The sequence below is a fragment of the Artibeus jamaicensis genome, unplaced genomic scaffold, assembly GCF_021234435.1.
Source record: "Artibeus jamaicensis isolate MK-2021 breed Jamaican fruit bat unplaced genomic scaffold, CSHL_Jam_final contig_484, whole genome shotgun sequence".
In the NCBI taxonomy this organism is placed as follows: Eukaryota; Metazoa; Chordata; class Mammalia; order Chiroptera; family Phyllostomidae; genus Artibeus; species Artibeus jamaicensis.
Window position 1 is genome coordinate 7,489,141 of NW_026521859.1, and position 26,735 is coordinate 7,515,875.

The window sequence follows — 26,735 nt, forward strand, 5'->3', positions numbered from 1 at the left end:
CCAACTACACTGTCCCAGGGCCACCGCAGTGCACAATGCATGGGACTGACACCACCTCATCGTTTTTAATTCTCATTCCCCCACCCTCAATCCTTTGGCAACCATCAGCTCATAGTTTATATTTGACTTCAAATGTCACCTTCTTTTACCCACCCAAGGTCATTCTTCCTCTTGCCAGACACCCATATTTGACCATTCATAATGGTTTTGCACCAGTTGTGGCCACTTTTCTGGTCACAGAATTAGATGTGGACAGGTGACCATTTGTGTTCAGTGCATTTTAAGGAGAAGTCAGCTGGGAAAGGATTGAGCTTGTAGGAAGGACTTTTTCCTGATCAAATGAGAGAGCAACACTGGAACAAAGGTTGTCTTTCCCCTCTTCCCCTACCTCTTTCTCCCTTCTGGCTTTCAAACCTGTAAGAGAAGGTGCAGGTATGGCAGCCGTCTTGCCACCATGAAGCCACAGCCCAAGGAAGGCGCCAACATGTTGCAGGTGGGGAAAGAGAAGGACAGAAAAGGCTTGGGCTTTGATGACACCACTGAATTCCTAAACCCACCCTGGGATCAACAACCTCTGGGCTTCAAAAAAAAAAAAATGCTCTTAAGATTTGTGTCACTGTTAGGTCTTTGACCTGAGAAATAAAGAAGACCTAATAGCTTCACTGATACTCTTGACACCCTGTGGAAAGCAGCACTTCAATCACTCTCTCTCATATGCCACTTCTAAAAAAATTATTTTTAGAGAGAGGGGATAGGAAGGAGAAAGAGAGGGAGGGAGACACTGATGTGAGAGAGAACTATCGATTGGTGTCCTCTCCTACACTGGTAATAGAACTGGTGACCTTTCAACCTCCCACTTTGCTAGAGGGTGCCCAAGCAACTGAGCCACACCGACCAGGGCTCTCATATTCCACTTTAAATTGATTTTTGTAATCCTCATCCAAGGATATATTTACAAAGAAACATCGATATGAGGGAGAAACATGGATCGGTTGCCTTCCATGTACACTCAGACCAGGGATCAAACTTACAACTTAGTTTTGTGCCCTGATTGGGAATTGAACCTGCAACCTTCTGGTGTATAGGACAACACTCCAACCAAGCCACCTGGCCAGGGCTCCACTTATTTTTTTTAATCTATGTCACTCAGCAAAATGATCATACTTGGGAATACTATTGATTAGTTTTGTCCCCCAAGGATTATGGAGGCAGGAATCTAGTCAACTTTATTAGTGCTGTATTTCCAGGACCTAGAACAGTGCCTGACACTTTGTGTGAGCTCAGTGGTTAGGGGTGTGCTCCACAAGTGCCGAGAGGAATGAGGACCTCTGGTGACAACCCTGTTTCTCGTCTGTCTCATAACAGATTGTGAGCTCCTGCAGGTCAGACACCCAGGTTTTATGTATTTTTATTTCCCCTAAAACTAACAGACTGCCTTGCTTGGAATATAGTAGGTAAATGATATTTTATGAATGGATACATATGCTCTCTGGATCCTTTCTTCAATGACCACCTCTCTACTTAAGATACAACTTCTGAGCATCCAATATTGGATGCCTCAATAAAGGAATTCTGAACTGTTGTTTCATGAGAGTTGAGCTTATGAGAAAACTTTATGATAGAGTCTAAAACTGGCAAAAGACCTTAGAGATTGGCCTTGCAGACCAAGTTTCCAGATGAAACTCTTCTGGTAGTGCAGGGCCGATCGTCTCAGGAGACTGGGTCTACAATGAGGCTGGAGTTACATTAAATGCGAGTGGCCTCAATCAGGCCTCTTTGTGACTGACAGCTGTTGTCAAGCTGCTATCTATTCATCTTGACTTTGAAAACTAACCCTGAAAGAAGTGGCTTCACACATCTTCACACAGGCAGCTGAGCCATATTTCACTGACTCTAAGATGCCACTCATTGTAAGATGCCCATTATTTTACAGACCACTGAGAAAAAAGTTAAACTCTGAAACAATACTAAAAAACTGGAAAAATACTAGAGTATATTCCACGTTCAGAGGTGTGTCTTAGATTGGACTGATATAAAACATGGGTCTTTTCTCTTGGAAATGAGGAATACAGAATTCCAGTCTGCCGTGCACTTGGTTGGTTGGTCCTGCTGTGATTCACTGGCAGGCTCGTTTTGCTATGACCCTGGCGACTAATAATATATCTTTGCTCACAGTCCTCCCCCTTCTCACATTATCAAGGTCACCTGACATTTCTCACAGAAAATAGAAACCATCAGATGTGAACTCCACCCACTTCTCACCAACAAACCCACTAACCCACCTGCATGCACTCCCGCTTTCTCCTTCCCTTGTGTGAGGTTAGAGCAAGTGTCTCTCTCCCTGTGAAAATTTGTCCCATCTTGGTAGCTCCACCCCCTTGTCCTCAGACTTCTCAGGACAGGATTCCTTATTCCTGTGTTCTGCCTCATCCATTTCTCCCTCTGCGATGCATCGTCCCATTAACATTCATATGTGTTCAAATATCTTCCCTTCTCAAACCAACCAAACCCAAAGTCTCCTTTAGTCCCTTCCGATTCTGCCCCAAGTCTTAGTCCTTGCTAACCTTTCCAGTTCTAACCACCACATATCTTCCAATCTGGTGTCACCTTCAAACTCAGCAAACGTGCTCTCTGCTTTAGCAACTCCTAGACCAGCGATCAGAGCAGGCCTCGCGAGGTCATCCTGTGGGGTGACTCTGAGGCAACTCTCGCGAACGACGGCTCTGGAGGAGTGGGCATCATAAGCGGCAATGGAAAGGTCACCAGTGTAGGCCAGGTGCACAGGCATGGACATTTGCCCCAATGCACCCACTTGTGCTCTTAAGATGATGTGTGTCATTGTGCGAACTCTACCTCAAATATAAAAAAAATCGTGACATGAAAACCACAAACTGCAGGACAATGTGAGCTGTGTGTGACAAGAAAGTCGAAGGCAGTGTGGGTTTTCTGACACAGGAAACACAGGAGGCCCCTGCGGGGCGAGTCCCTGAAGAAAAGCCCCTTGGCAGGCCCAGGCCAGGTTTCTTCCTTCCTGGGTGCCCCGTGCGGAAGGCCACCCTCCAACTCAGGCTTTGCCTGGCAACCGATCATTGCCATGTGATTGGGAGCCCCGCCCACACAGCAATTCGTGGACAGTTGGCGGGGCTGCCTGACTGCTCTGGACGCTTTGGGCAGAGTGGACCAGGTCAGTCCTGTGACCCACGGCAGTGGCCTCCTGGCTTGGTGGCCTTGGCTGTGGCTAAGGCCAGTCCCTGGGACAAGTGGGTGACAATGTGGCTTCCTTTACACGACACATCTCTTAACTTCATAAGAGATGCTGATGAAGGAATTCAAAAAAGAGGAAAAGACACCTACCTGACTCTGAGGAGACTGAAGCCACTCAGGCAATTTTAAGAGCCCAGAATGAGGGACATAAAACTCTGTATTGATTTACAACAGAAGTATGAAGATCAGAGCTTCAAATGAAGCAGCAACTGCTACTTACCGACTTCAACTACTGCAGAAAGACTTAGCAATCAAACTTCTGAAAGGAAGACAGGCAGTGCTAAAGAGTGAGTTGCAGAAGCTGCAGTCAGCCACTCAGGGAATTCTGGAGTTGGCCTTGGGCCGACAACCCCTGCCTCACCTTCACTGGGTGGTGACATCAACCCTCATGCTTACAGCAGACTTAGAAATCAATCTCTAAGAAAGAGAGATTGTGCAACAGAACCAGTCGCGAAACTGCAGTCGGCCACTGCAGGAAATTCACATGGCGTGACGCCGGTTTTGGGCAGTGGGTGTTGGGGGGAGCGGGGGCGGGGCACAATGTCGTGGTCCCTCTGAGCACTTCAGCTGGGCAGGCACAGCCCCGCCGCCCCCATAGCCGTCCTACTCTGCTGCTTCACACCCTGCACTTGCGCTACCCGCTGCCCACCTTCACCCCAGCCAACGTGCCTGAGCCGCGGCCCGGGGTTGGGTACAGGAGGGAAGTGGGCCAGGCGCGCAGCACGCGTGGGAGCCCCGTGCAGAGCGCCAGGCAGCGACGCAGACTGGGTCAGTGGGAGCAGGGAAGGTGCCCAGGATCACCCTGTTGACAATGTCGACGCCGGCACTGAGCACTTAACCAGAGCAGGTAGGCACCGCCACTCACACAGCGCTCTTCCATCTCTTTAACCCACCGCACCCGCCCTGCTGCCCCGCCAACCTGCCAGAGCGGCAGCAGTGGTCCCGCAACTGGCGTAGCCGGCGCGAGGCGGCCGGAGTCCAAGGGTAGCGGGCACGCGCTAGGAGCGCAGCAGCTGTGGGAGCTCCGCGCACAACGCAGGGTGGCACAGAGTGCAGGCCTCGGGGTCACCTTTTGACTACAGTTGCCGCCGCGCTCGGAAGGTACCAGCGCAGCACAGCAACCGCTACACGCCAAGCGCTTGCAGGTCGGCCGCTTCTACCTGCCGCAAGCAGCCACCCTCTCCAGCCCCATAGATGAACGGATCTCCCCATCCCAACCTACAGAGGAACTTTATTAAACCAAGGTTGAAGAGTTTCACAGTGGTGTTACTCCTTTTCTGACTCAGGTCTTACAGTGCCTTTCTAGGAAGCCTGGAGTATATTGTGCGTGGCTTAAAAAAAAAAATCCGCTGCCTCTTTAGGCACAGGTCGCCACAGGACACAATGGTGGGGTTCTCTGTTGTTTCTGGGGGACCCCTCTAGGGATCCTCAGTAACCCTCTGACTGCCAGAGCTCCAGGTGAGGGCTCAGGTGAGAAGTCCGGTGAACTGACCCAGGACAGGAGCCGGCACCAACTAGTTGTCCCTGTACTGCTGGGGGGTCTATAACCTGAACTCACCCAAGGGACATACAAAAATTGGAAATGTGCTCTTTGCCCATAACTGCTTTTGATCAGTATCTCAGGGCTGAGATTATGTGGAATATTTTCACTAACAGTATACAGGCCTTCATGTCTTCCCTTGGTTTTGCATTTACCAGAACTTCCGGTTCTAAGTGCAGAAACTCAAAAAGTTAGGAGCCTGTTTATGCTTAAGATACCAAGTAATGGATGAGTAGTTGGGGCTCAGGAATGATCTGTGATCAGCTTTAAAATCCTTGTGGACTGGTTCCACCTCTTTACACTTGAGTTGGTTCTTTCTTACCACCTTTTTTTCCCAGATGACAGAAGAAATGCAGCGCTCCCATGGCGAGACTAGCTCTTTGTGTTTCAATTTTTAAAAATTTCAGCCCCTAAATCAGTAACATAGTTTGGGCAAAGTACTCTCCCAAACACTGGGTGGCCAGGGAGGTAGAATTTGTAAGATAGTAGCAGCTCCATTGTGAATACTAATGAACAGGGGTGTCTCCCTCAAAGAAAGGCAGCAGGAGGCCTTTCTCTCAACCACATCCATCACTGCAAAATGCTTTTGGGGAGAGGAGAAGAGCAGCTTCCATTAAAAAAAAACAAAAAACTACTCCATGCCAAACACTCAATAAGGAACTTTATATAAATCATTTCAAATACCCCTAATATTTCTGTGATGTGGAAAATACTATCACAGTTCCCAGTGAAATAAAGACTCACAAATGTTTAGTAAAATCACACAAGTCTAGAACTTTTAGTTCTTTCACTTTAGTATTTGCACTGTTTCTTTTACTTACAAAAATGAAAGAAGTATGATAATTTGCATTGTACTCTGCAATAAGCATATGAAGATAATGGAAAATAACCAACAGAGACCGACACGACTGGCAATAATACTCTTTATTACTTATTTTTCTCTCTGAAGCAGAAGCATGCTTTTTTACAGCACCTGTAAACAAGTCAGTGAATTTTGAGTTTCTTGAGTTTTTATATATATTTTTCCCACCCACCCTGGAATGTTTGCATACCACAACACCAACCGCATTACACTGTAATTACTGAAAACAGGAGAAAACAAGGGTAAAAATTTATGGCTAAAATATTCATAGCAGCAACTTTTAAAAGATGATTTTATTAAATCAAGTCATTGCACTTGGTCATTTTATTGCTATAGTAAAATAAGGCCATTAAGTTTGTAACATTTCTGGTTTTAACTGATTGTCTCATTCTGTTCATACATTTCAAGTTTAAATGCAAGCAAAAACATGTTCAGTGACAAATCTCGAGAGCACTTGGGTTTTTCCCCCCTGTGATTACAGTAAGAACCATGTACAAAAGAACCATCTGTTAACTCCTATGGTCCACTTTCTCTTCCGATCTTCAGACCTAAATTTTCTAAAGACATTTCAGATTTAAATTTTGTAAAGCAGCTTTGTGGCCAACTCCCCACCCCCCTCCACAATCACTACAAATTCCAAAATACAATTAGGAAAATTAAACCTAAACACTACATTCACAAGTAATTTGGCAATGATGGATTCTGTGCTATTCACCTCTCATGTGTCATTTATGTTCATTCATAGCAAATAATGATGACTTAACCTCCAAGTAAAGGCTATTATTCCATACCATTTTGTTATAAACAGGAATTAATACAATTTCATATCAAGGACAAACACTGATGATAAACTGCTAGATTAAAGTAATCAGTTTTCCCTGCATGAGTTTGTTTGGTTTTCTTCACTTTTTGGTCAAAGGCAGAAAAATAGTACTTTTAATTACTTTTCTATTCTGATTGAGGGAGTTCATAAGCAAATACTTTTAAATGCACTTCCGGACTCATGACCATCTTTATTTCATGTGCTAGTGAGAGAATGACCTGCAGAAACTTTAAGAACAGACCAAAATCTGCTGGAAACTTCCCCCTCCCCATTACTGGGTGGGTGGGGAGGGAGTCACTAAACAGATTTTCCCAGACAGAAAGCTGGAGGATGATTTCTAGGATACACTGTTTATGTTTATACTTCAGGACTTTCATTAAAAGATAAGATCTAACATATTTAACAAGAAGAAATCATTTAACTGACAAGTCATTTAAAACATTAGGCCCTGCCTGGTGTGGCTCAAGGTTGCAGGTTTGATTCCCAGGGCACACACCTAGGTTGTCGGTTCAGCCCCTCTGGGGTGTGTGTGTGAGGCAAGGAATCAATGTTTCTCTCTCAGTGTATGTTTCTCTCTCTCCCTTCCCCTCTCTCTCGAATCAGTAACCATGTCCTTGGGTGAGGTAAAAAAAAAAAATTAGAAGAAGAGTTAACAGTAATGTTCAGTAATGACCTCATCAGACAAGCCCAAGGACTTTAAAAGAGTTAGAATATGCATACATACTCAATACACTCAGGCTTTTAAAAACAACAAACTCATCAAGTTCTGAATCTAACATGAAGTAATTACGTACTGGAATTTCTATTATTTTCAACTTCAGTTATTTTATTTGAAATTTGACAATTTCATTTAACAAAGTTTCAGTATTGTATCAAAATTGTAAAGGAAAAATATTGGTTTGGTGCTTAAAAGTAACATAAAATGGAAGCGTGATAGAGGGTACTCAAAATCTGAAAGTCATTTGCAATAAAAAAATCTTAAAATCTCAATTTTTTGCAAATAAAAACATCAAATTTCTTTTAATATAAAAACTGACATTTTCAGACTATACATGTAACACTTTTAAAATGCCCAATTGGGGCCCTGTCCAGGTGGCTCACTTGGTCAGAACATCACCCTGTACAACCCAAAGGCTGCAGGTTCCATCCCCAGTCAGGGCGCACACCTAGACTGAGGGTCTGATCCCCTTCTGGGGTGCATGTAGGAGGCAACCAATTGATGTTTCTCTATTTCCCTTCCTCCCTCTCTAAAAAATCAATATACATATCATTGGGTGAAAAATAAAAAAGAGTTCAACTACCTATAAGTGACTAAAGAAATGCTTAAATCATCCAGTTTGTGAAAATGCACTTGGAATATGGACAACTATACTTGGTTTTAAATAAGCTACAATTTTATGACATACTAACACTCTTTATAAAGGTGGTTCCTAAATCACATCCCAAAATATCTCCACCATGTCATTTGGTATTAGATCAAACATCATAAAATCTGAGTATTTACATAAAGATAACTTGTCAAAGTATGAAACCTCATACTGAGCTTCTGAAAGTTTGAGTTTTGTTCACCTATCAAAAATCAGAGGGGGGGCATAAAGAATTAAACCACAAGATCATGAAATGAGTAATATAAGCCTGTAAAAGACGCAGAAAAGCACAGCGATTAGGTTGGTGTTTGCATATTACGTGTGTGCTGTAGTTTCTAGGCACAAGTTAAGGGTTATTAAATTGACTAAATGTTTTTTAGACCCAATGAATTTAAAATGTAGCTCATATTTTCCCAAACATATTTAACAATCCACTTTAACTAAATTCCTTTTATAAATCCTATAGTGCAAGGCATATAAAATATTCCAAAAGCAGATGAAATTATTTTGATTATTTCATTAGATATTACTACACGCACGATGAGTAATCTGGTGTGTATATAGCTAGGAAACTCTTGTTTCATTGCCCAGAATATAAACAGCACTGCAAACAAACAGGCACAACAGTGTAATTCTGGATAAGAAGCTAAAAGTGAAAGAAAAAAATATATATACATACAAAGTATATATCCCTTATGTATAAAGTTTATAACTCTTATGTATAATGTATGGGAAAAGTAGTGGCTATATAGTTACTATAAAGCTAATCTGTCTCTCTCAAATAGTATATTTTACAGATTATTTGTAAAGATATCACCATATTTATAGTATAGATCTCTTTAAAAATAATACTACAAGTTTCAATAAAAAACTTGTGAACTTTTTCCTTTTTATACAGATTCAGTAGTATTTTCAAGCAAACTAAAAAAGAAGTTTGCAATCCCAGCACATAAGAAATAAGTAAGGCCTCTTTTTTCCCCTTATTGGCAAAACAAAATATATAAAAAAATTCCCCCTCCCCCTACTTTTATATAGATAATATAGTTCAAATACTCGTATTTCTTCATCACAACATCAGCATTTTAAGTAACGAGTTAGTTGAAGTTCATAGTGTTGTTCTGAGTCCCTGTATCATTAACAATACTGGGTCTGTGCCTCTTCAAGAAGACAGGACTGCTTTTTTCAGCTTCTCTATTTCTACCTAAAATACAAAACATAAATTGAGCAACAGATGAGATATATTTATGTTAGTAAAGTTTCTTTATTTTGTCCTAAGTCATTAAAATCTGGTCATACTTTCAAGCCCTCCAAATGCTCATTTCTATTCTAAAATCCAATTTCTAATGGTGTGTATAGAAAATTTCCAATGATGTAATACACAGTTCAACATAAGAAAATGTCATAATGCAAATTCCTCAATGTCAGGGCACAAAAACCACAAAAACAAGTAAAGTTTTCTGGACCAAAATGTTAACTCATTTGAACATTTGGAAAAACTGGAAGAAAATGAGACCTACAAAGAACAAGAGAACCCTTGAACTAAATTAAGAACTGTATAAACCTGTAACTAAAAAAAAAGGTGAAGTACAGAGCAGAAACATACACACACACACACACACACACACACACAAATACATAAAGGACCAGTGTAGTTCTACATTTTCACTACATTTCCACAACTGATGTGATGTTGGCAACTCACTTAACCTTGCTTGATCTCAACTGCCATATCTATAAATAGTAGGTTCTAGATTAAGTTCTCTTTAAGTCCCAGGAATACATTTAAAAATTCAGTCAATGTACTGGAAATATTTTGACCTGTAGGTAGACTATATTCTATTAATAGAAATTTACAATTCAGAAACTTAAGAAAATTTTAAAAATTTATTAAATTTTCATAATAACTACAGAGTTATGCAATTTTGATATATTACAAATAACTAAGCTGAAGCTCAAAGAGATTAAATATCATGCCAATGGTTCCACACTGCTCGCAAATGGCCTATTATTTGAATCGGTAAGGTCTAAGGCTCTAAATCCTAGTTTTTATATTCCCTTCACAAGGATATATTTGACCATCTTTAACCTTTCCCAGTATGTGGAAATATTTAGGCCTTACTGTTTTCTGACAGCATCATCCCTGTACCCAACAGTGCATACAAATAATACATGCTATGAGTAACCTCTGACAAGCAGTTCATTATTAAAACAATGAACATTTTGTCACATAGAAAAGGTGTAATTCAAAATGCTCTCAATCTCCAAAGCAATTTTAACTGTTCAAGAATGGTTTAATTATAGGATCTTTCCTGATATTATTCTTTGCTTAATATGATTAGTTAAACATTTTTGCAGCACTGGACTGGGAAAAATCTCAGTCTTCAGACTGGATGGAGATAAAATTGCTCAGTTGTCAGCCTCATGTGCTTTTATTGTTTCTATTCAAAAGATACATTAACCAACTGTACCAGTTTAATGAGACAGGATACACAGAAAACAAGGGAAAACACTGGTGGAGAGGGAGTAGGGTGTGAAGAGTAATCCTCAGTAATATCCTTATAGACTGCCATTTGTCATAAATTTAGATATCAGACAATTATATTGCTGGAAATTGCTGGAGTTTCTCATCTAGCTCTTTTATGTTCATTGTTCATCTTTAGTCCCTTTTATCATTTTAAGTATAATTTAATATTATATAATATTAATTTCATGTCAGAGTACTACTTTTAATTTTGGGGAAATAAAATTTTTCTTTAAACATATGATCCAAAACAAAATGCCTGAATAAGTGTGCTTTTATAAATACAAGAGTCAAAATGTTCCCCTTTAGGATCAAATATTTACAATATAAGTCAGTGAGAAGTTAACGGCTGATTTGGCTGGAGAAATTGAATTGAATGACATTCTTCAAAAATAATTCATTTGATTCTTGTCATAAGTTTTTGGACAAATCTCATCATATATTGAAATTCAGCACTGTGTTAGTTCCTCTTTCCTTATTACTTTATTTTCACATATGAATATAGATGCGTATGTATAAACTATAAAAAATAAAAGTCAAGAAATATTTAATTTCTCAATTTCTACTATATTACACACTGGAAATGTAAGGCCTTAACATGTATCCTTTAACATTTATCAATTTGAAAAAAATTTACTAGCTATCTAATATATATACATGTTGGAAAGCCAAAAAAAATGTTTATTTTTTTCCCATAAAAGACACATTTTTCATTTTCACCAATACCTTTACTGATTTGGATATTTTGAGTATGTTGGCTATCTTGCACATGGTATAACTTCATGTTCAATCAATGTCTCTATTTCATCGCTATCAATTTCAACTGGTCTACCCAACCATGGAGCATTGTCCAGTGAGAAATCTCTAGCACAAAACTTCAAAAACCACTTTAGACACATTCAATCAGTCACAGCACCTTCTCCATACATTGCACAATTTTTTGTGTGTGTTTCAGTTGTGTGTTCTTACCTTTCTTGAAATAATAAAGCATGATTTGCCAAAATTGTTGTTTTCTTCCATCTTTATTATTAAAATTGCTACACAAAAATTCACCGGTTTTGATAAATCTTTAAAAAAATGCACTGCTGATATGACAGCTGCCACAATACAATCTAGCAAAATTGTTCCAAATGAAGTTAAAGACAACTAAGTGCTACTAGAGCCATCTTTTTAAAAAGACCGAACTTTCTGGCCAGCCCAATGCATAGCACTGTGTTAGAAATTATGGGCAAAAATGAAACAGATATAGATCCTGCCTCCAACACTCTTACAGTCTAGAAAGCTAGGCTGTATATTATCACATAATATAATAGTGATAAGATAAACATTTTTACTTATTCATCTCTTATAAAACTGAAGAACATAAATTTGTTAAAAGATAAATTACTTTAAATCAGAAAAAGATTGGTACCAACTTAAGGTAATTGAGCTGGGCCTTGAAAATCTGTAGAACTTGGACAGAAGATGAGACAAAAGGAAAATCCGGGAAACACAACAGGAGTAAAAGTTTGAATGAGTAACTGTAAGAAACAATGGAGGATCAGCAAGTGAGGAAAGAAAGATAAACTAGGATCAGGACATAAAAACTATGTATACCAAATTGGGAGTTTGAACTTTACTGAGCAATTAATAGAAAGTTCTTGAAAGTACTGAGTATGGAAAGATTACTTTGAGATATAAATGAGAGAAACTTCAGCAAGCTATAACAGAAGACAGAGCAAGACAAAGGGACAGAAATAGTAGAGATAAAAAGATAAAGATTAGTTTGTAAAAACTCAAAGGCCTGAAAGGGAATGGAATCAGAAAATAACAGAAGTAGCATGTCTGCATGACTAGAAGGGCAACAAAACCATCAACAAAAACAGAATCAGAAGAGCAGGAAAGAAAGATGATAAATTTCACGCTAAGTCTATGTTCACACTGGAACACCCAGGAAACTAATAGCTAGAAACACAGACAGAAGCTGGGAAAGGAAGGATTAGATTGACATGGAGATGCACTAGAACGAATCGTGATATTCATAAGCTCAGAGAAACAAAGCAGGAACGCACAGAAAGGAGGACCAAGGACAGTACTGAGGGAACACCTTATTTATGTTACAAGACAGGAAGAAGAGATGGAGAAGCTAAAGAGAAAAATGCAGGATCACAAAAACTGAGCAAACCTTTGAAAGAGTGGCAGTGTTAAATGTAATGAGCTGTCAAAACTGCAGAGATACTGGAGTTGCCATCGGTAAACTGAAAATGTCAGGAGTTAGGGATTGAATTAAAAGTAAAGAATTAGAGAGTTCTAATGTACACTTTTTTTTTGCAAGGGCAAATATACCTTCACATATATTACCTCAATAACTAAAACTAAGTAAGATTAGGTGACTTCCTCAAGTTCAAAAGGTGTAACTTAATCCCTAAGAGTAAAGGTTCTGAAGTCTGGCTGCATCTGTTAAAAATTTCAACTGAACTGGTGACTTAATCAATCTAAACTCCAGTTTCCTCACCCTTAAAATGGGAAGAATAATCCTTACAAGTTGTTACGTGTGTCCCATGAGATAATGTACAGAAAGTGTCAGGCCTAACTGACACGTGCTTTAGAACTGAAACTCATGAGTGTAAGAAGAGCTCTAATGCAAGTCCACATTCTCTCTGTTTCACAGAGCTAACAAAAGAAATGCCTAAGTATAACGAGGCAGGTAAACACAGGGAGGAGAATAAAGTAAATACAGAAGGAAAGAGCCTCTGAAAAAGGGCAGGTCAGTTTCTGTGATGTGTAGAAAATGACGACAAAGGAAGATCAAAGTCAGTGAGGAAGGAAAAAAGTTAAGGGAGATTAAAAAAGGAGGTCAAATTGTCAGTCACCAGCAGAGTGAAGATGATGACAATCATAGTTATCAAGTAAGTTCTCAGTGAAAAACTCAAGTCCTCAAATCTATCACCATCCCATTACCACTACCCCAACCATCAGCAGCAGCTTTTTCCCCAGCAAAAGAAAAGAAAAAAGGTCAACTGAAAAGAAAACTATAGCTGAAGAAAGAAGCAGTGTTTGAGTGCAAAGATCTACAATTAGGCTCTGAACCGCGTTTGGTTTATTCATGTGCCTCATGCACTGTCAATGAGAGGTAGTGCTCAAAAAACAAGTGCTCCACCACACAATGGAATAGGACAGAGTGTCAACAAGAGAGCTACTAAATGGCTACCAGGTACAGGGAGTGCTCCAGCTGGCAGGACGGCATTACTGGTAGTGGGACCCATCAGCCCACTGGCTGGGAACGACACTCCACTCTATGCTGACTGCAATTGCAAAGCTGGAAGAAATGAATTACCTCTAGATTACTTCTCTTTGCCTTCTCTTCTTCCAAATCCTTTCGCAGTTTTTCCAGTTCTTTCCTAAAAACAAAGTCTTTATTACTGCTGAGGCTTTCAATTAAACAATGTATTTGACTAATATTAACAATCTCTCTGTTGCCTGATAACCCAGAATACAAGGAAACTTTTTAAAGAGTCATTCTAAGACAAATGTCAAAACCTGTACGTGAAATGGTTCAATATAACAGTTAAAACTCAGGAAAACCATGGCAAAACTACTTGGGATTAAAAAGAAAAATTTAAATGAATACAGAACAGGCCATGATAAAGAAATAATAACTGGCTTTTATAAGCAATTTCCCATATTCAGTTGTCATACATTTCCTAAGCTGGACACTCAAAGAGCCTAAACAATTTCCTAAGACGAATGTCAAAATATGTCACCTTGGCCAAGTTAAAGCATCATCCAATAATACACCAAGGTTGCAGGTTCAATCCCTGGTCATGGCACAAGACAAGACACGAATGCGTGCATAAAAGTAGAACAAATTGATGTTTCTCTCTCTCTTAAAAAAAAAAGTCCCAATAGAAGGCAAAATATATTTTATTTAATAAGATAACCTGGATTTTAAATTTCTCTCTTTCCTTTCTTAAAAATTAAATGTTACGGCCCTGGCTGGTGAGGCTCAGTTGGGTGGAGTAGCATCCGTAAGCAAAGGGTTGCAGTTTTAAGCCCCAGTCTAGGAGTATACAATTCCTGGTCCAGCCACATATGGGAGGCAACCAATTGATGCTTCTCTCTCCCATCAATGCGTCCCCTCTCTCCCTTTTTTTCTCCCTTCCTCTCTCTAGAAGGAATGAAAATAATGTCCTCAGATGATGATTTTTAAAAAATTAAAAAAAAATGAAAGTTACATTAAAATCTCAAACCAAACCAATAAACAAAATAACTTCAGCCAGTATTCACTCTGCTTTAACTTGTGTTCATTTTTCTGTGCTTCCATCTATCTCTTTACAGAGTCTTTTTTCCTCCCCACAGTTCTTGGTATATACTCCATAGGTATCTTTTCACAAAGTATTTGTGAATATTCCACAAAGACATTTCCATGCTACTAAACTTTTCATAATTCTGTCGACTGCTGTTTGGTACTCAAATATCCATGTTTTCTGTTTGGTTAGTTGGTTTGGGGGAGGTAACAAAGGAAATGGAAAGAACAGGAACTTTATAAAGATCATGACTGCATGTGGACTCCTGACATATCAAGAAAATTATCTTCAAGAGTATTACAGAAATAGCTTGAGAAACCTGTGAAAACTCATAAAAAATTTAAGAAAAAGTTTAAAATTATATATTACAAAATTTATTTCTTCTCTGGTTTCAATGATTAAAAAACTATATTGTAAGTAAATTTACTACTGTTTTCTAGTAATTATAATTTTTAAAATATTTCACTCAAATTTATATAGAGCTTATTTTATTGTTATAAATGTACTTCTAAGCTATTTAACTTCCTAGTTCCATAAAGTTTTCACTAAATAAAATAATGCTTCCTTTGTCCAACTATTCTATTATTATTCTGAATTATACATTTAATTTCAATCCTAGTTATGATCTAATACAATATATACCCTGATTTTTATTCTTTTTAATATCCCACTCTTTTTATCTAGACTTGTAAATAGTTACATTATTCTAAACATTTGCTTTCGGTTCTAATAATTTAGTATTGCTTTCACATTTTTTATTGCTTTTTGAAAACACATTTACAAATTCTTTTACATAACATTCTATTATCTATTTTTTAAAAAAATCTTTATGGACAATTTATTCAGATGGCCGGTGATCTGAGAAGATGATGAGTTAACACCACAATACATCATCTTACATTTCCTTCCAAGCCAGCCTTTTTATTTTTTGCATTTTTATTTATTTTTAAAATATATTTTATGGATTATGCTATTACAGTTATCCCATTTTTTTCTCCCTTTTATTCCCCTCTGCCCTGTACACCCCTCCCACCATCATTCCCCCACCTATGTTCATGTCCATGGGTCATACATATAAGTTCTTTGGCTTCTCCATTTCTTATACTATTCTTAACCTCCCCCTGTCTAATTTGTACCTACCATTTATGCTTTTTATTCCCTATACCTTTTTCCCCATTTTCCTGTTCCCCTCCCAGCTGATAACTCTCCATGTGATCTCCATTTCTGTGATTCTGTTCTTGTTCTAGTTGTTGGATTAGTTTGTTTTTGTTTTTTAGGTACAGTTGTTGATTGTGAGTTGTTGTCATTTTTACTGTTCCTATCCTTGATCTTCTTTTTCTTAGATAAGTCACTTTAATATTTCATATAATAAGGGCTTGGTGATGATGAACTCCTTTAACTTGACCTTATCTGGGGATCACTTTACCTGCTCTTCCATTCTAAATGATAACTGCTGAACAAGATAATCTTGGATGTAGGTCTTTGCCTTTCATGACTTTGAATACTTCTTTCTAGCTCCTTCTTGCCTGAAAGGTTTCTTTTGAGAAATCAGCTGACAGTCTTATGGGAACTCCTTTGTAGGTAACTGTCCCTTTTTCTCCTGCTGCTTTAATCTTGGATAATGTAATTATGATGTACCTTGGCATGTGCTTCCTTGGGCCCAACTCTTTTGGGACTCTCCGACCTTCATGAAATTCCTAGAATTCTATTTCCTTTGTTAGATTGGGGAAGTTTTTCATTATTTTTTTCAATAAGTTTTCAATTCGTTGGCCTTCCTCTTCTCCTTCTGGCATCCCTATGATTCGGATGGTGGAACATTTAAAGTTGTCCTAGAGTTCCTAAGCCTCTCCTCATTTTTTTTTGAAATTCTTGTTTCTTCATTCTGTTCTGGGTGAATGTTTATTTCTTCCTTCTGGTCAAAACTATCGATTTGAGTCTCAGTTTCCTCCTGTTACTGTTGGTTTCCTGTACATTTTTCTTATTTCACTTTTCACTTTTCTTATTTCACACTTTGCATAGCCTTCACTTTTTCCTCTATTTTTGGGACCATACTCAACCATTTCTGTGAGCATCCTGATAACTGGTGTTTTGAACTGTGTATCTGATAGGCTGGCGATCTCTTCATTGCTTAGTTGTACTTTTTCTGGACCTTTGATCTGTTCTTTCATTTGGGCCATATTTTTTCTGTCTCGGCATGCCTGTGATGTAGTAAGGGGCGGAGCCTTAGATATTCACCAGGGCGGAGCCACCCATGTTTCTGTTTTGTGGTGCTGTGTATGGGGGAGGAGCCCGAGGGGGAATAATGCTGCTTGCTAAGCTCTCAGTCGGTTTTCAGTCACTTCCTCCACTACCCATAAACAAATTGGGCTCTTCTGGTGCTGACTCCCAGGTAGGTGGGTTTGTGTACATTATAGGACCCCAGAGGTCTCTCCAACAAACTCTCTTGTGAGGCTGGGGGTTTCTCCTGGCACCACAAGCCCCACAGGATTTTACTGCCAGAGGTTTTAAGGCTTTACTTCCCCATGCTGGAACCCTAGGTTGTGTGGTCTTTCTCACTCCCCAGGTGTTCCTCCCAGTTTATCCACAAACATACGTGAGACTATGTGGTCCACCAGCTGCCGTCTCACTCAGTACTCCAACTGACGCCTTGCCAGAAGTCCTTTCCACCCTGGCTGCTCATCTCCACCCCTCCAACCAGTCTGGATACATGTTTCTTCTTTAACTCCTTGGTTGTCGGGCTTCCATACAGTTTGATTTTCTGGGAGTTCTGGTTATTTTTTGTTTTTAAATTTGTTGCTGTTCTTTTGGTTGTGCGAGGAGGCGAAGTGTATCAACCTGTGCCTCCATCTTAGCCAGAAGCTGCTCATTCTGTCACTCTTTACAAGAACAGTAACAAACTACATATCTGGTCCTGTAACTTTTCTAGTGGAGAAATAGATTACTGATGTTACTGATGTATTACTCTGTCAATCTTCCACATCAAACTTCCTAATTTTTTAAATGACTTATTCTATGGATTTACAATTTTAATACTGAATGATTAAAGACTACATTTCTAAGCTATAAAGATATAATAATAAAGCAAAAACCTAAGAACTCCAAGCCAGCTGAGGAAATAAATTACTAGTTCCTCTGATACCCCAAAGTGACCCTCCCTCCTGAATTCCACTTCCCCCTCTACTTCACAGAAAAAGTTTTATAGTAATTACTGTTCTTTTTCTTCTTTTTAATTCTACCACATTCACAAATATATCATGAAACAGTACGTTTGCTGGTGTATGCTTTTCAACTTTATGTAAATAAAATAATACTGTACACATATCTCTAACTTACTTTTCCTGCCCCAACATTTTTTAGATTATGTTGACACATGTAGCCATAATTCATTTATTTATTTTTTCATTTTTTTAATCCTTACCCAGACACTTTTTTCCATTGCTTTTAGAGAAAAAAGAAGGGAGAGAGGAGAGACAGAGAAACATTGATGTGAGAGAGAAGCATGGATTGGGTGCCTCCCTTGTATGCCCAGACTGGGGATTTAACCTACAACCCACATATGCACACTGACTAGTCAAACCCACAACCTTTCAGTTTTGGGACAACTCTCCACCAACTGAGACACAAGCCAGGGCCATAAATCATTTATTTTTATAGCTGTACATGGTACACTATTTGTCTGTATATCTCCATTCTTCTCTGATGCTCTTCTTTAGTTTAAATTTCAGAAGAGTTCTTGGGTTCTTGGGTGGTACTCAGTAAAGATTTCCTCGATGAATGAACTTACAATTTATAATATGTATATTGTAGAATTTGGAAACAATTGCTGGACTCAGAAGAGATAAACTAAAGGATTCAAGACAAAGTCATCAGCCCTGGTTGGTGTGGCTCAGTGGATTGAGTGCAGCCCACAAATTCAAAGGTCACCTGTTTGTTTCCCAGTCAGGGCACATGCCTAGGTTGCAGGCCAGATCCCCAGTTGAGGGTGTGCAAGAGGCAACCAATAGATGCATCTCTCACATACGGATCTTTCTCTCCCCTTCTCCCTTCCTTCCCTTCCCTCTAAAAGAAAGAGCCATCTTGTATCAAATTAGAAATTCTTGCTCCATATATATGAAATATATATATGCATGAAAATATTACTCAAGATAATTTATATCTAAGAAATGTTTAGTATAAAGTGCTATGCAAAATACAAGTATATCATATTGATCTTAATATTTTTTAATAAAGAATCCAATGTCAACTGAGTATTGGGGGGAGAAATGGCACATTTAATCTCAGAGGTAACATGGTCTCTGGCAATAACTTTTATACCAGATTCCATATTTCATAAAATAACTTGTAGAGGCCACAGGATGCAGTGAGAAACAAAAGAACACCTAAAACCTCAACCTCAGTTCAGTTAAATTAGCTCATCTTTGACTTATTTTAACATTGGGCTTTTGCAAAAAATGTCCTTTATTTTCACTTAGGGTATGTATCACCATACATCATTATCTGTAATTTTTCAGACATAACAGATGGGTCTTAGAGATCACCTATCCCAACCTGTTGGGAACCGCCCTGCCTGGTTTCAGAAGCTGTAACTCCCGTCCCCCATGGCTAAGGCTGAGTAAAGAGACCTTGGAACCATAAGCCACTAAGGAGACAAAACTTATCTGCCCGCTTTTACTTCACCCTGCTTGGCCCCAGGTGGATGACTGGTTAGCCAATGATGAATAAGATTTCTCAAGGGAGGGATGACCTAAGACAGACATGGTCACGAAGGGGCCCTCAGGGAAGGGCTTGGGGGGCTATAGAAAAAGGGGGCGATGGACTCTCACCCCTCAGCTTTGACATATCCTGAGTCCTCATTCTGCCTGTAAGAAGTCTTCTAATCTCTTGGCTGCCTTATTTCCCCTGCCTGACTTAAGCCTGAAATAATGCTGGAGGGCGGTGTAGCCCTGGGCAGGAACAGGCAGTTCCCTGGGTGGTCAGGCCTAAGAAAGAATGCATAAAATTCTTTGAAACTTGCTTTGTTAAGAATGCCCTCAATTTTCTGATAAGGGTCCGAGCATGAAATGATTATTTCCCAAAGTTTTATGGCCCTTTAGCTAACTGACCCTGACTCAGAATAAGACCTCATAGTTCTTTGAATGTTATCTATTGTTTGATCATTATTGCCTGACAATGACTAATGAACTTTACCTGTATTCCTGTGCAAATTGAACCCAATGAAAGCCCGCTGAAGAACAGGCTCAGAGCCCTTCTCCTTTGAGAGATCAGCCACCTTTCCTCCCCAAGCAGATCATGTCTTGGTAGACTTATTCTCAACTATGGAGGACTGGGGGGTGGGGTGGGGCTCTGCAGGCAGAATCCCCCCATACGAACCCACTTGTTTTACAAATACCCAGCTTGACCCCTAGGAGAAACATCTATCAAAGACCTCTGAGAAATAAACTATGTATACAGAGATACATCCCAGATCCAATATACAATACGGTTTTCCTAATTAAAAAAATTTTTTTAATTTATTTATTTTTAGAGAGAGGGTAAGGAAGGAAGCAAGGAGGAAAGAAACATTGATACCGATCAGTTAGTTGCCTCTTGCATGCACCCCAATCTGGGGTCCAAACCTGCAACCCAGGCATGTGCCCTGACAAGGAATCAAACCTTTGGTTTGTGGGATGTCGCCCAACCAACTAAGCCACACAGGTCAGGGTAGTTTTAAAAAAAATTTTTAAGACTAATTAACCCCTGTGTTTGGCCAGAAAATTTCTAGCCTTAAATTATAAGAATGTCTGTACCTTTCTATAACTGGGCTACTTGAATAAGTGTTTAAGTGAAGTTTCTTGCCACAAGGAAATAAGCACATTTAAGAGAAATTTCTCTGAAAGCATACTTGTTGACACTAGTAACATGGCAGATTATATCTTCAGTTCTTATGATTTGAAAGATTCCTTTACACAGGTATCAAGTAGTATTCAAAGAAACAACCGAGGCCTACTTACTTACCCATGATCCTTTTTCAGTGCTTCTACAATGCAAAGGAGTTCAATCATCTCAGCTTTAAGTTCATCCAGAGAATTTTTTACCCCATCATCTGCTTCTGATTTAGTTTTAATTTCTAATGGAGTTACGAAAGCAGTTAAATTTGATTTTGAAGGACTTGAAGGTGCTGAAAGGTACAGAGATGGCTGAAAACAAAAATAAAGATTTGTGATTTATTTGCATTCAGACTTAATATTATAATTAAGTTCAAAAGATTTTTATAGCAAGGAGATAAGTAAATGTCAAGATAAATGGTAAATTTGGAAATACTAAAAGCAGTCTGATGTTCACAACTAGAAAAACCACCAAAACAAAGAATAAACTTGCAAACACTAGGGATTTTGAAATGTCAAGAATTTTGTTTTCTTAAATTAAAAACAAAAAACCGTAAGGGAAGAATCCATTACATTTATATTAAGAATGGTTTGCCCAGTGGAATTAGAAGTAAGAATATACAGCCCACCCTTCCCCACGGTTTCACTTTCTACACTTTCAGTGACCTACAGTCAGTTATGGTCTGAAAATATTAAGTAAACAACTCCAGAGATAACAATTCATGTTTTAAATTGCATGCCATTCTTTTTTAAAATATATTTTAATTATGTCATTACAGTTGTTCTATTTCCCCCTTCATTACCCTCCATCCTGAACACCCCTCCCCTCATTCCCCCCCTTTAGTTTATGACCACATGTCTCAAGTTCTTTAGATTCTATATCTCCCATACTGTTCTTGCCCTCCCCCCTATTTTCTTCCTACCATCTATGCTACTTATTTCCTGTACCTTCTCCCCCCTTCTCCTTCTCCCACTCCCCTGTTGCTAACCCTCCATGTGATCTTCATTTCTATGGTTCTGATCCTGATCTAGCTGTCCTCTTAGTTTGCTTTTGTTTTAGGTGTGGTTCCTAATAACTGTGAGTTTGCTGTCCTTTCACTGTTCATCTTTTTTATCTTCTTTTTCTTAGGTAAGTCCCTTTAACATTTCATATAATAAGGGCTTGGTGATGATGAACTCCTTGAATTTGATCTTCTCTGAGAAGCACTTTATCTGTCCTTCCATTCTAAATGAAAGCTTTGCTGGATAGATCAATCTTGGATGTAGGTCTTTGGATTTCGTGACTTGGAATACTTCTTTCCAGCCCCTTCTTGCCTGTAAAGTCTCTTTTGAGAAATCAGCTGACAGTCTGCTGGGAACTGCTTTGTAGGTGACTGTCCCCTTAGCTCTTGCTGCTTCTAGGATTCTTTCATTTTAATCTTGGCTAATGTAATGATGATGTGCCTTGGTGTGTTCCTTCTTGGGTCCAACTTCTTTGGGACTCTCTGAGCTTCCTGGATTTCCTGGGAGTCTATTGCCTTTGCCAGATTGGAGCAAAGGAAACCTTTATTATTTGTTCAAAGCAGTTTTCCACTGATGGCTGTTCCTTTCCCCCTTCTGGTACCCCTATAATTTGGATGTTGGAACATTTAAAGATATCCTGAAGGTTCCTAAGCCTCTCTTCATTTTTTTTGAATTCTTGTTTCTTCATCCTTTTCTGTTTGGTCATTTTTTCCCTCCTTCTGGTCCACTCCTTTGATTTGAGTCCCAGTTTCCTTTCCATCACTATTGGTTTCTTATGCATTTCCATTCATTTCAATTAGTTTAGCCTTCATATGTTCCTCTAATTTGTGACAAAAATCAACCAGTTCTGTGAGCATCCTGATCACCAGTGTTTTGAACTATGTATCTGAAAGTTTGGCTATTTCTTCATTGCTTAGATTTATCGGCTCTGGGGCTCTGAGTTGTTCTTGAGCCATGTTTTGATCTGTTCGTGCCTGTTACATATGAGGAGCAAAGCCTTAGGTGTTCACCAGGGCGGGACTACCCAGGTCACTGGTTTGTGATGCTGTGTGTGGGGGCGGGGTCAGAGAGGGACAATGGCAGTCCCCTCTGCTGCTTCCTGCCACTGGGGCCTGCACGGTCCATCTCACCGCTCGCTCCTTCACTGGTTTATCTGCACTCGAATGTGTGACTGTGGTCAGCCCTCAGTGTGTCCACCGCCTTGTGCCCTCAGTGGGTCCACCTGCTTCTCCACACCTGGGATCCACCTATGGCTGCTGGCGCACCTGGGTTGAGTGCCCGGGTTGGTCTGGTGGATCTTTCCTGCCCCACCCTGCTCTGCTGCTGGCTCTGCCCCTCTTACCGGTTTGGCTGAAGGGTTTGTTGTTGTCAGACTTCCTTGTAGTTCAGTTTTCTGTAGTTTTGCTGTGTTTTTGTTGCTAAAACTTTGTTGTTTTTAAACTTGGTTGTGTGAGAAGGTGCAGTGCTTCCACCTACGCCTCCATCTTGGCGGAAGTCCTGCATGCCCTTCTTAAGTGTGATGAAATCTCAAGTTGTCTCATTCTGTCCTGTCCGGAATATGAATGATCCCTTTCTCCAGGGTATATGCTACTTGCCTATTAGTCATTTAGCCATTTTGGTTACCAGACTGACTGGCCCTGGTGTCACAGTGCTTGTCTTCAAGTAACTCTTAAGAATGGGCCCAAAGCACAAGAGTCGTGATGCTGGCAATCTGGATATGCTAAAGAAATGCCATAAAACGCTACCCATAAGTAAAAAGGTATGTATGTACGTATTAAAAAAACCCATTATTTATATAAACAAACAAACAAATTGGAATATATATATTCCTATACCACTGGGGGTCTGGCAATGGATCCATCACAGAAAAGGGGGGGATACTGTATCACCATTATAGTACTATTTTGATCCTCCATATTAAAATTACTACTTAAGATTATCCAAAGAGCTTCACTTACAAGTAATTATAAGTACATGAAGAGGCATTAAAATTAACACATGGTCTGACACCCTTTTACTAGTTCAATAAAATACCAGCAAATAAAATTTCAATAGACTCCTAACATCTGAGAAAATCAGATTAAGTATATCTGATAAACTGGAATAGCAGGCAAATGCCCTGGAATGTATTTGAGAAAGAGATGACCTTCTTAAATACAAGTGTCAGTTGTGGTTATAGTACCTAGAAAAAAATGGCAAGAGTTCAGAAAAGAGTCAATACCATATAATAGATGGAAGAATCCATGTACTCTGTCATTGATTCCAGTATATTTAGTGCTTATTATGCTGCCAAGCATCAAGCTAGGTAAAAAGTAAGCAAAAGTGATGGCTTCTGACCTAATGAGTATATAGGTTCAATGGGAAAATGAAAAAGATGTGTAGATCTATTCTTTAAAAAATAGAAAACACGGCCCTGGCTGGTGGGGCTCAGTTGAATGGAGCATCAATCTATAAAGGAAAGGTTGCAGGTTTGATTCCCTGTCTGTGCACCTGTGATTCCTGGTCCAGATGCCTACAGGGAGGTGACCAATCGATGCTTGTCTCTAACATCAGTGTTTGTCTCCCTCCCTCCCTTCCTCTCTCTCCCTAAAAAAAAAAAAAAAAAAAGCGTAATAAAAAATATCCTTCTGCAAGCATAAACAAAAAATAGAACATATGTAACATTTTAATTACTTAAAGTAATACAAGATCTTCTAAGAAAAAACAATGATCTGCAGAGAATAGTGTTTTTTACCTTTAACGACTCTATTTTGTTTTTTTAAATTCTCACCTTGAGGTCATTTTCATTTGCTTTTTCAGAAACAGAGAGAGAAAAACACTGATGTGAGAGAAGCACTGATTGGCTGCCTTCGCAGGCCGCCAGACCCAGAGGGGATCTGCTGAGACCAGGGATCGTGGGCAGCACACACCTGCTCCCATATCAGGGATGAACCTACAACAGAGACACGTGTCCTGACCGGGAATCCAACCACAACTCTCCTTTTTGGGGGGTGGAGGGGGGGGGTACACTTTAACCATTGAGCCACACCAGCCAGGGCAACAACTCAAAGGATACTTCAAATTACATAGCTTTGATGTTTTAAAAAAATCATATAAAGTATACAAATTTTAGACCACAATGCACATCTCACCTTTGGAGAATTGCTAGAATCCTTTTTAAATTCAGATGGCTTTATGTTGGCACTATCTTCTTCTTTTGGTGACTTCAAGGTTTTTTCTGGGCTTTGAGTTGGCTAAATGATTTTTTTAAAATAAAAAAAAAACAGAAAAGAAAAAAAAGGGTTAGTATTTGGATAATAAAGTAAATAACTTTTATTTCTGTTCTCTGCACTTAACTGTTCCAGCTTTCCATTGTTATTAACATGGTGTTACATAATTTCAAGCTGTATAAGAAGACCCTTGCATATCTCGAGGGAAAAAACAGTTGCCTGTTAGCTGTGAAAATACGTAATTTTAAAGCACTACAGTGCTTAAGAGCTAATATACTGGCACTAAAGTATTGCCAGTATGCCAGGCAATGTATAAAAAGCATAAATATTAGTTCTGCATTTAAATAACAGGATTAATACAACAAAACCCTTTTAGTAGTTCAAGGAGATTCTCGGTCTTTCCTAAAGTGAATATGCACCAGTCAACTCTAATTACTGTTGTTGGACAGGCATGTTACACAGTACCCTGGTCTTGTTTAAGTGCTCTGTGGTTATGGTCTCAGTACACTCTATTTCTGATTCTGGAACCTTCCATTTTGAGCTCTGTTAATGAGCAGGATGCATTTTTTTTTTAAGGATGCATTTTCTACATCTCCTTAAATACAAACATGTGCCACTTGAGTGCAACAGCTACCTTCCTCGTTTTCAAACTTAACTGGAGCTATAAATCCTTCCTCATTCTTATCTTCAAAAGGACTTGGTCTGCTAAATCCCGTTTTACAACATAAGTGTAACTCACAGAATGTCCACCATTGAAGCGGCCGGGCAACCTTCTTCCAGGCATCTTTGGTCTATTTGCAGTGAGATGTAGCAAGTTTTCTGAGGAAGCTATATCATCAAAATTTACGAGATCTGGAGGATACAATTCAATGTACTGAGAGATGACTATGCATTTTAAAAGTTTAAAAAAAGTATTTCTGGATTCTTAACAAACCATAAATTAAAGGACTCAGTTGTTGACCTGTGCTTTTCATATGCATTTAGAAAACACCACTGACCCTTAAAAACAAACATCCTGTTTACCTGATATAGTTTATAGCATAAGACTTTAGTAACAATATGAAGTTCATGCTTTTAACAGACTTTGATCACAGCAAAAAGTTCTTGAAAGATATAAATTTGTACCACCAGTTGTTGTGTAAAAAGCTATCATCTCAAATTCTTACTAAAAAATGATTTATTTCAACTCATAATTAATTACAATATATATCAGAAAATTAAAACAAAAAGTTTGTTTTAAACTTCAGGTAGTATACTGATATTCACATTTTAAGGACTCAACTATATCTGCTATTCTGCTGCTTTTCAGTTGCTTTTCCCAATGTAAAAAGGGAAAGTATAATTTCATGCGTCTTGGTATACATATATATGTATGTACATAGTAAAGCTGTAGCCGGGACACACACTGTTTATAGTTCACTGCATTTCTGCTAGGACATTTCCATGTCTGGAAATCATAAATCATGAATCTAAGGAAGATGGGAGATCAAAGGAAAACCCTACATACATCATCCGTCGGCTTCCCCACTATCAAAGGCTGATTCATCTTTGATCCATAATGGGTGTAAAAACAAATCTAGAAACAATAGTATATATAATGCCTTTGCTTTTTCTACTTGATGCAGAAAACCTTGCTAAAGGGGCTGATCGTTAATTCTGAGGCCTAGGTATTTGTAAGTAACAAAAATCTTAAGGGTAACTCCAGACACTTCCACAGTCAATACTGTCTTCCTAAAGTCCAGATTGCAAACTAAGGAAATGGCAGCAGGTTCCTCTGGCCTAGTCTTCCAGGCATGGAATTATTCTTCACATTACCATTTGCCTGGATGAATATAATGCTTTGTTAAATATTTAGATGTCCCATCTCACTGTTTTGTTAATAAAAGAACCTAAAGAGTCTCATCAGTATCGCCTTCAGCTCATTCATCAATTTTCATACTCAAAGTAATTCATTTAGATCTTTTGTTTAAGGGATAAAAGACACAAAAGGGGAAGAC

The 26,735-nt window shown here is 39.0% G+C and overlaps 1 protein-coding gene across 1 annotated transcript in view; it reads right to left on the bottom strand.

Annotated features, from left to right (window-relative positions):
• Positions 1 to 5,713: 5,713 nt before the first annotated feature.
• CD2AP (CD2 associated protein) overlaps positions 5,714 to 26,735 on the bottom strand; it is a 139,784-nt gene continuing 118,762 nt past the window's right edge. Inside the window, exons 14-18 of the mRNA XM_053668282.1 lie at positions 25,478 to 25,590; positions 24,661 to 24,762; positions 20,658 to 20,839; positions 13,694 to 13,757; positions 5,714 to 9,057 (exon numbers count right to left, since the gene is read on the bottom strand). Coding sequence (XP_053524257.1) covers positions 9,016 to 9,057; positions 13,694 to 13,757; positions 20,658 to 20,839; positions 24,661 to 24,762; positions 25,478 to 25,590 — 503 coding nt within the window. The 3' untranslated portion in view covers positions 5,714 to 9,015. The remainder of the gene's footprint in view (positions 9,058 to 13,693; positions 13,758 to 20,657; positions 20,840 to 24,660; positions 24,763 to 25,477; positions 25,591 to 26,735) is intronic.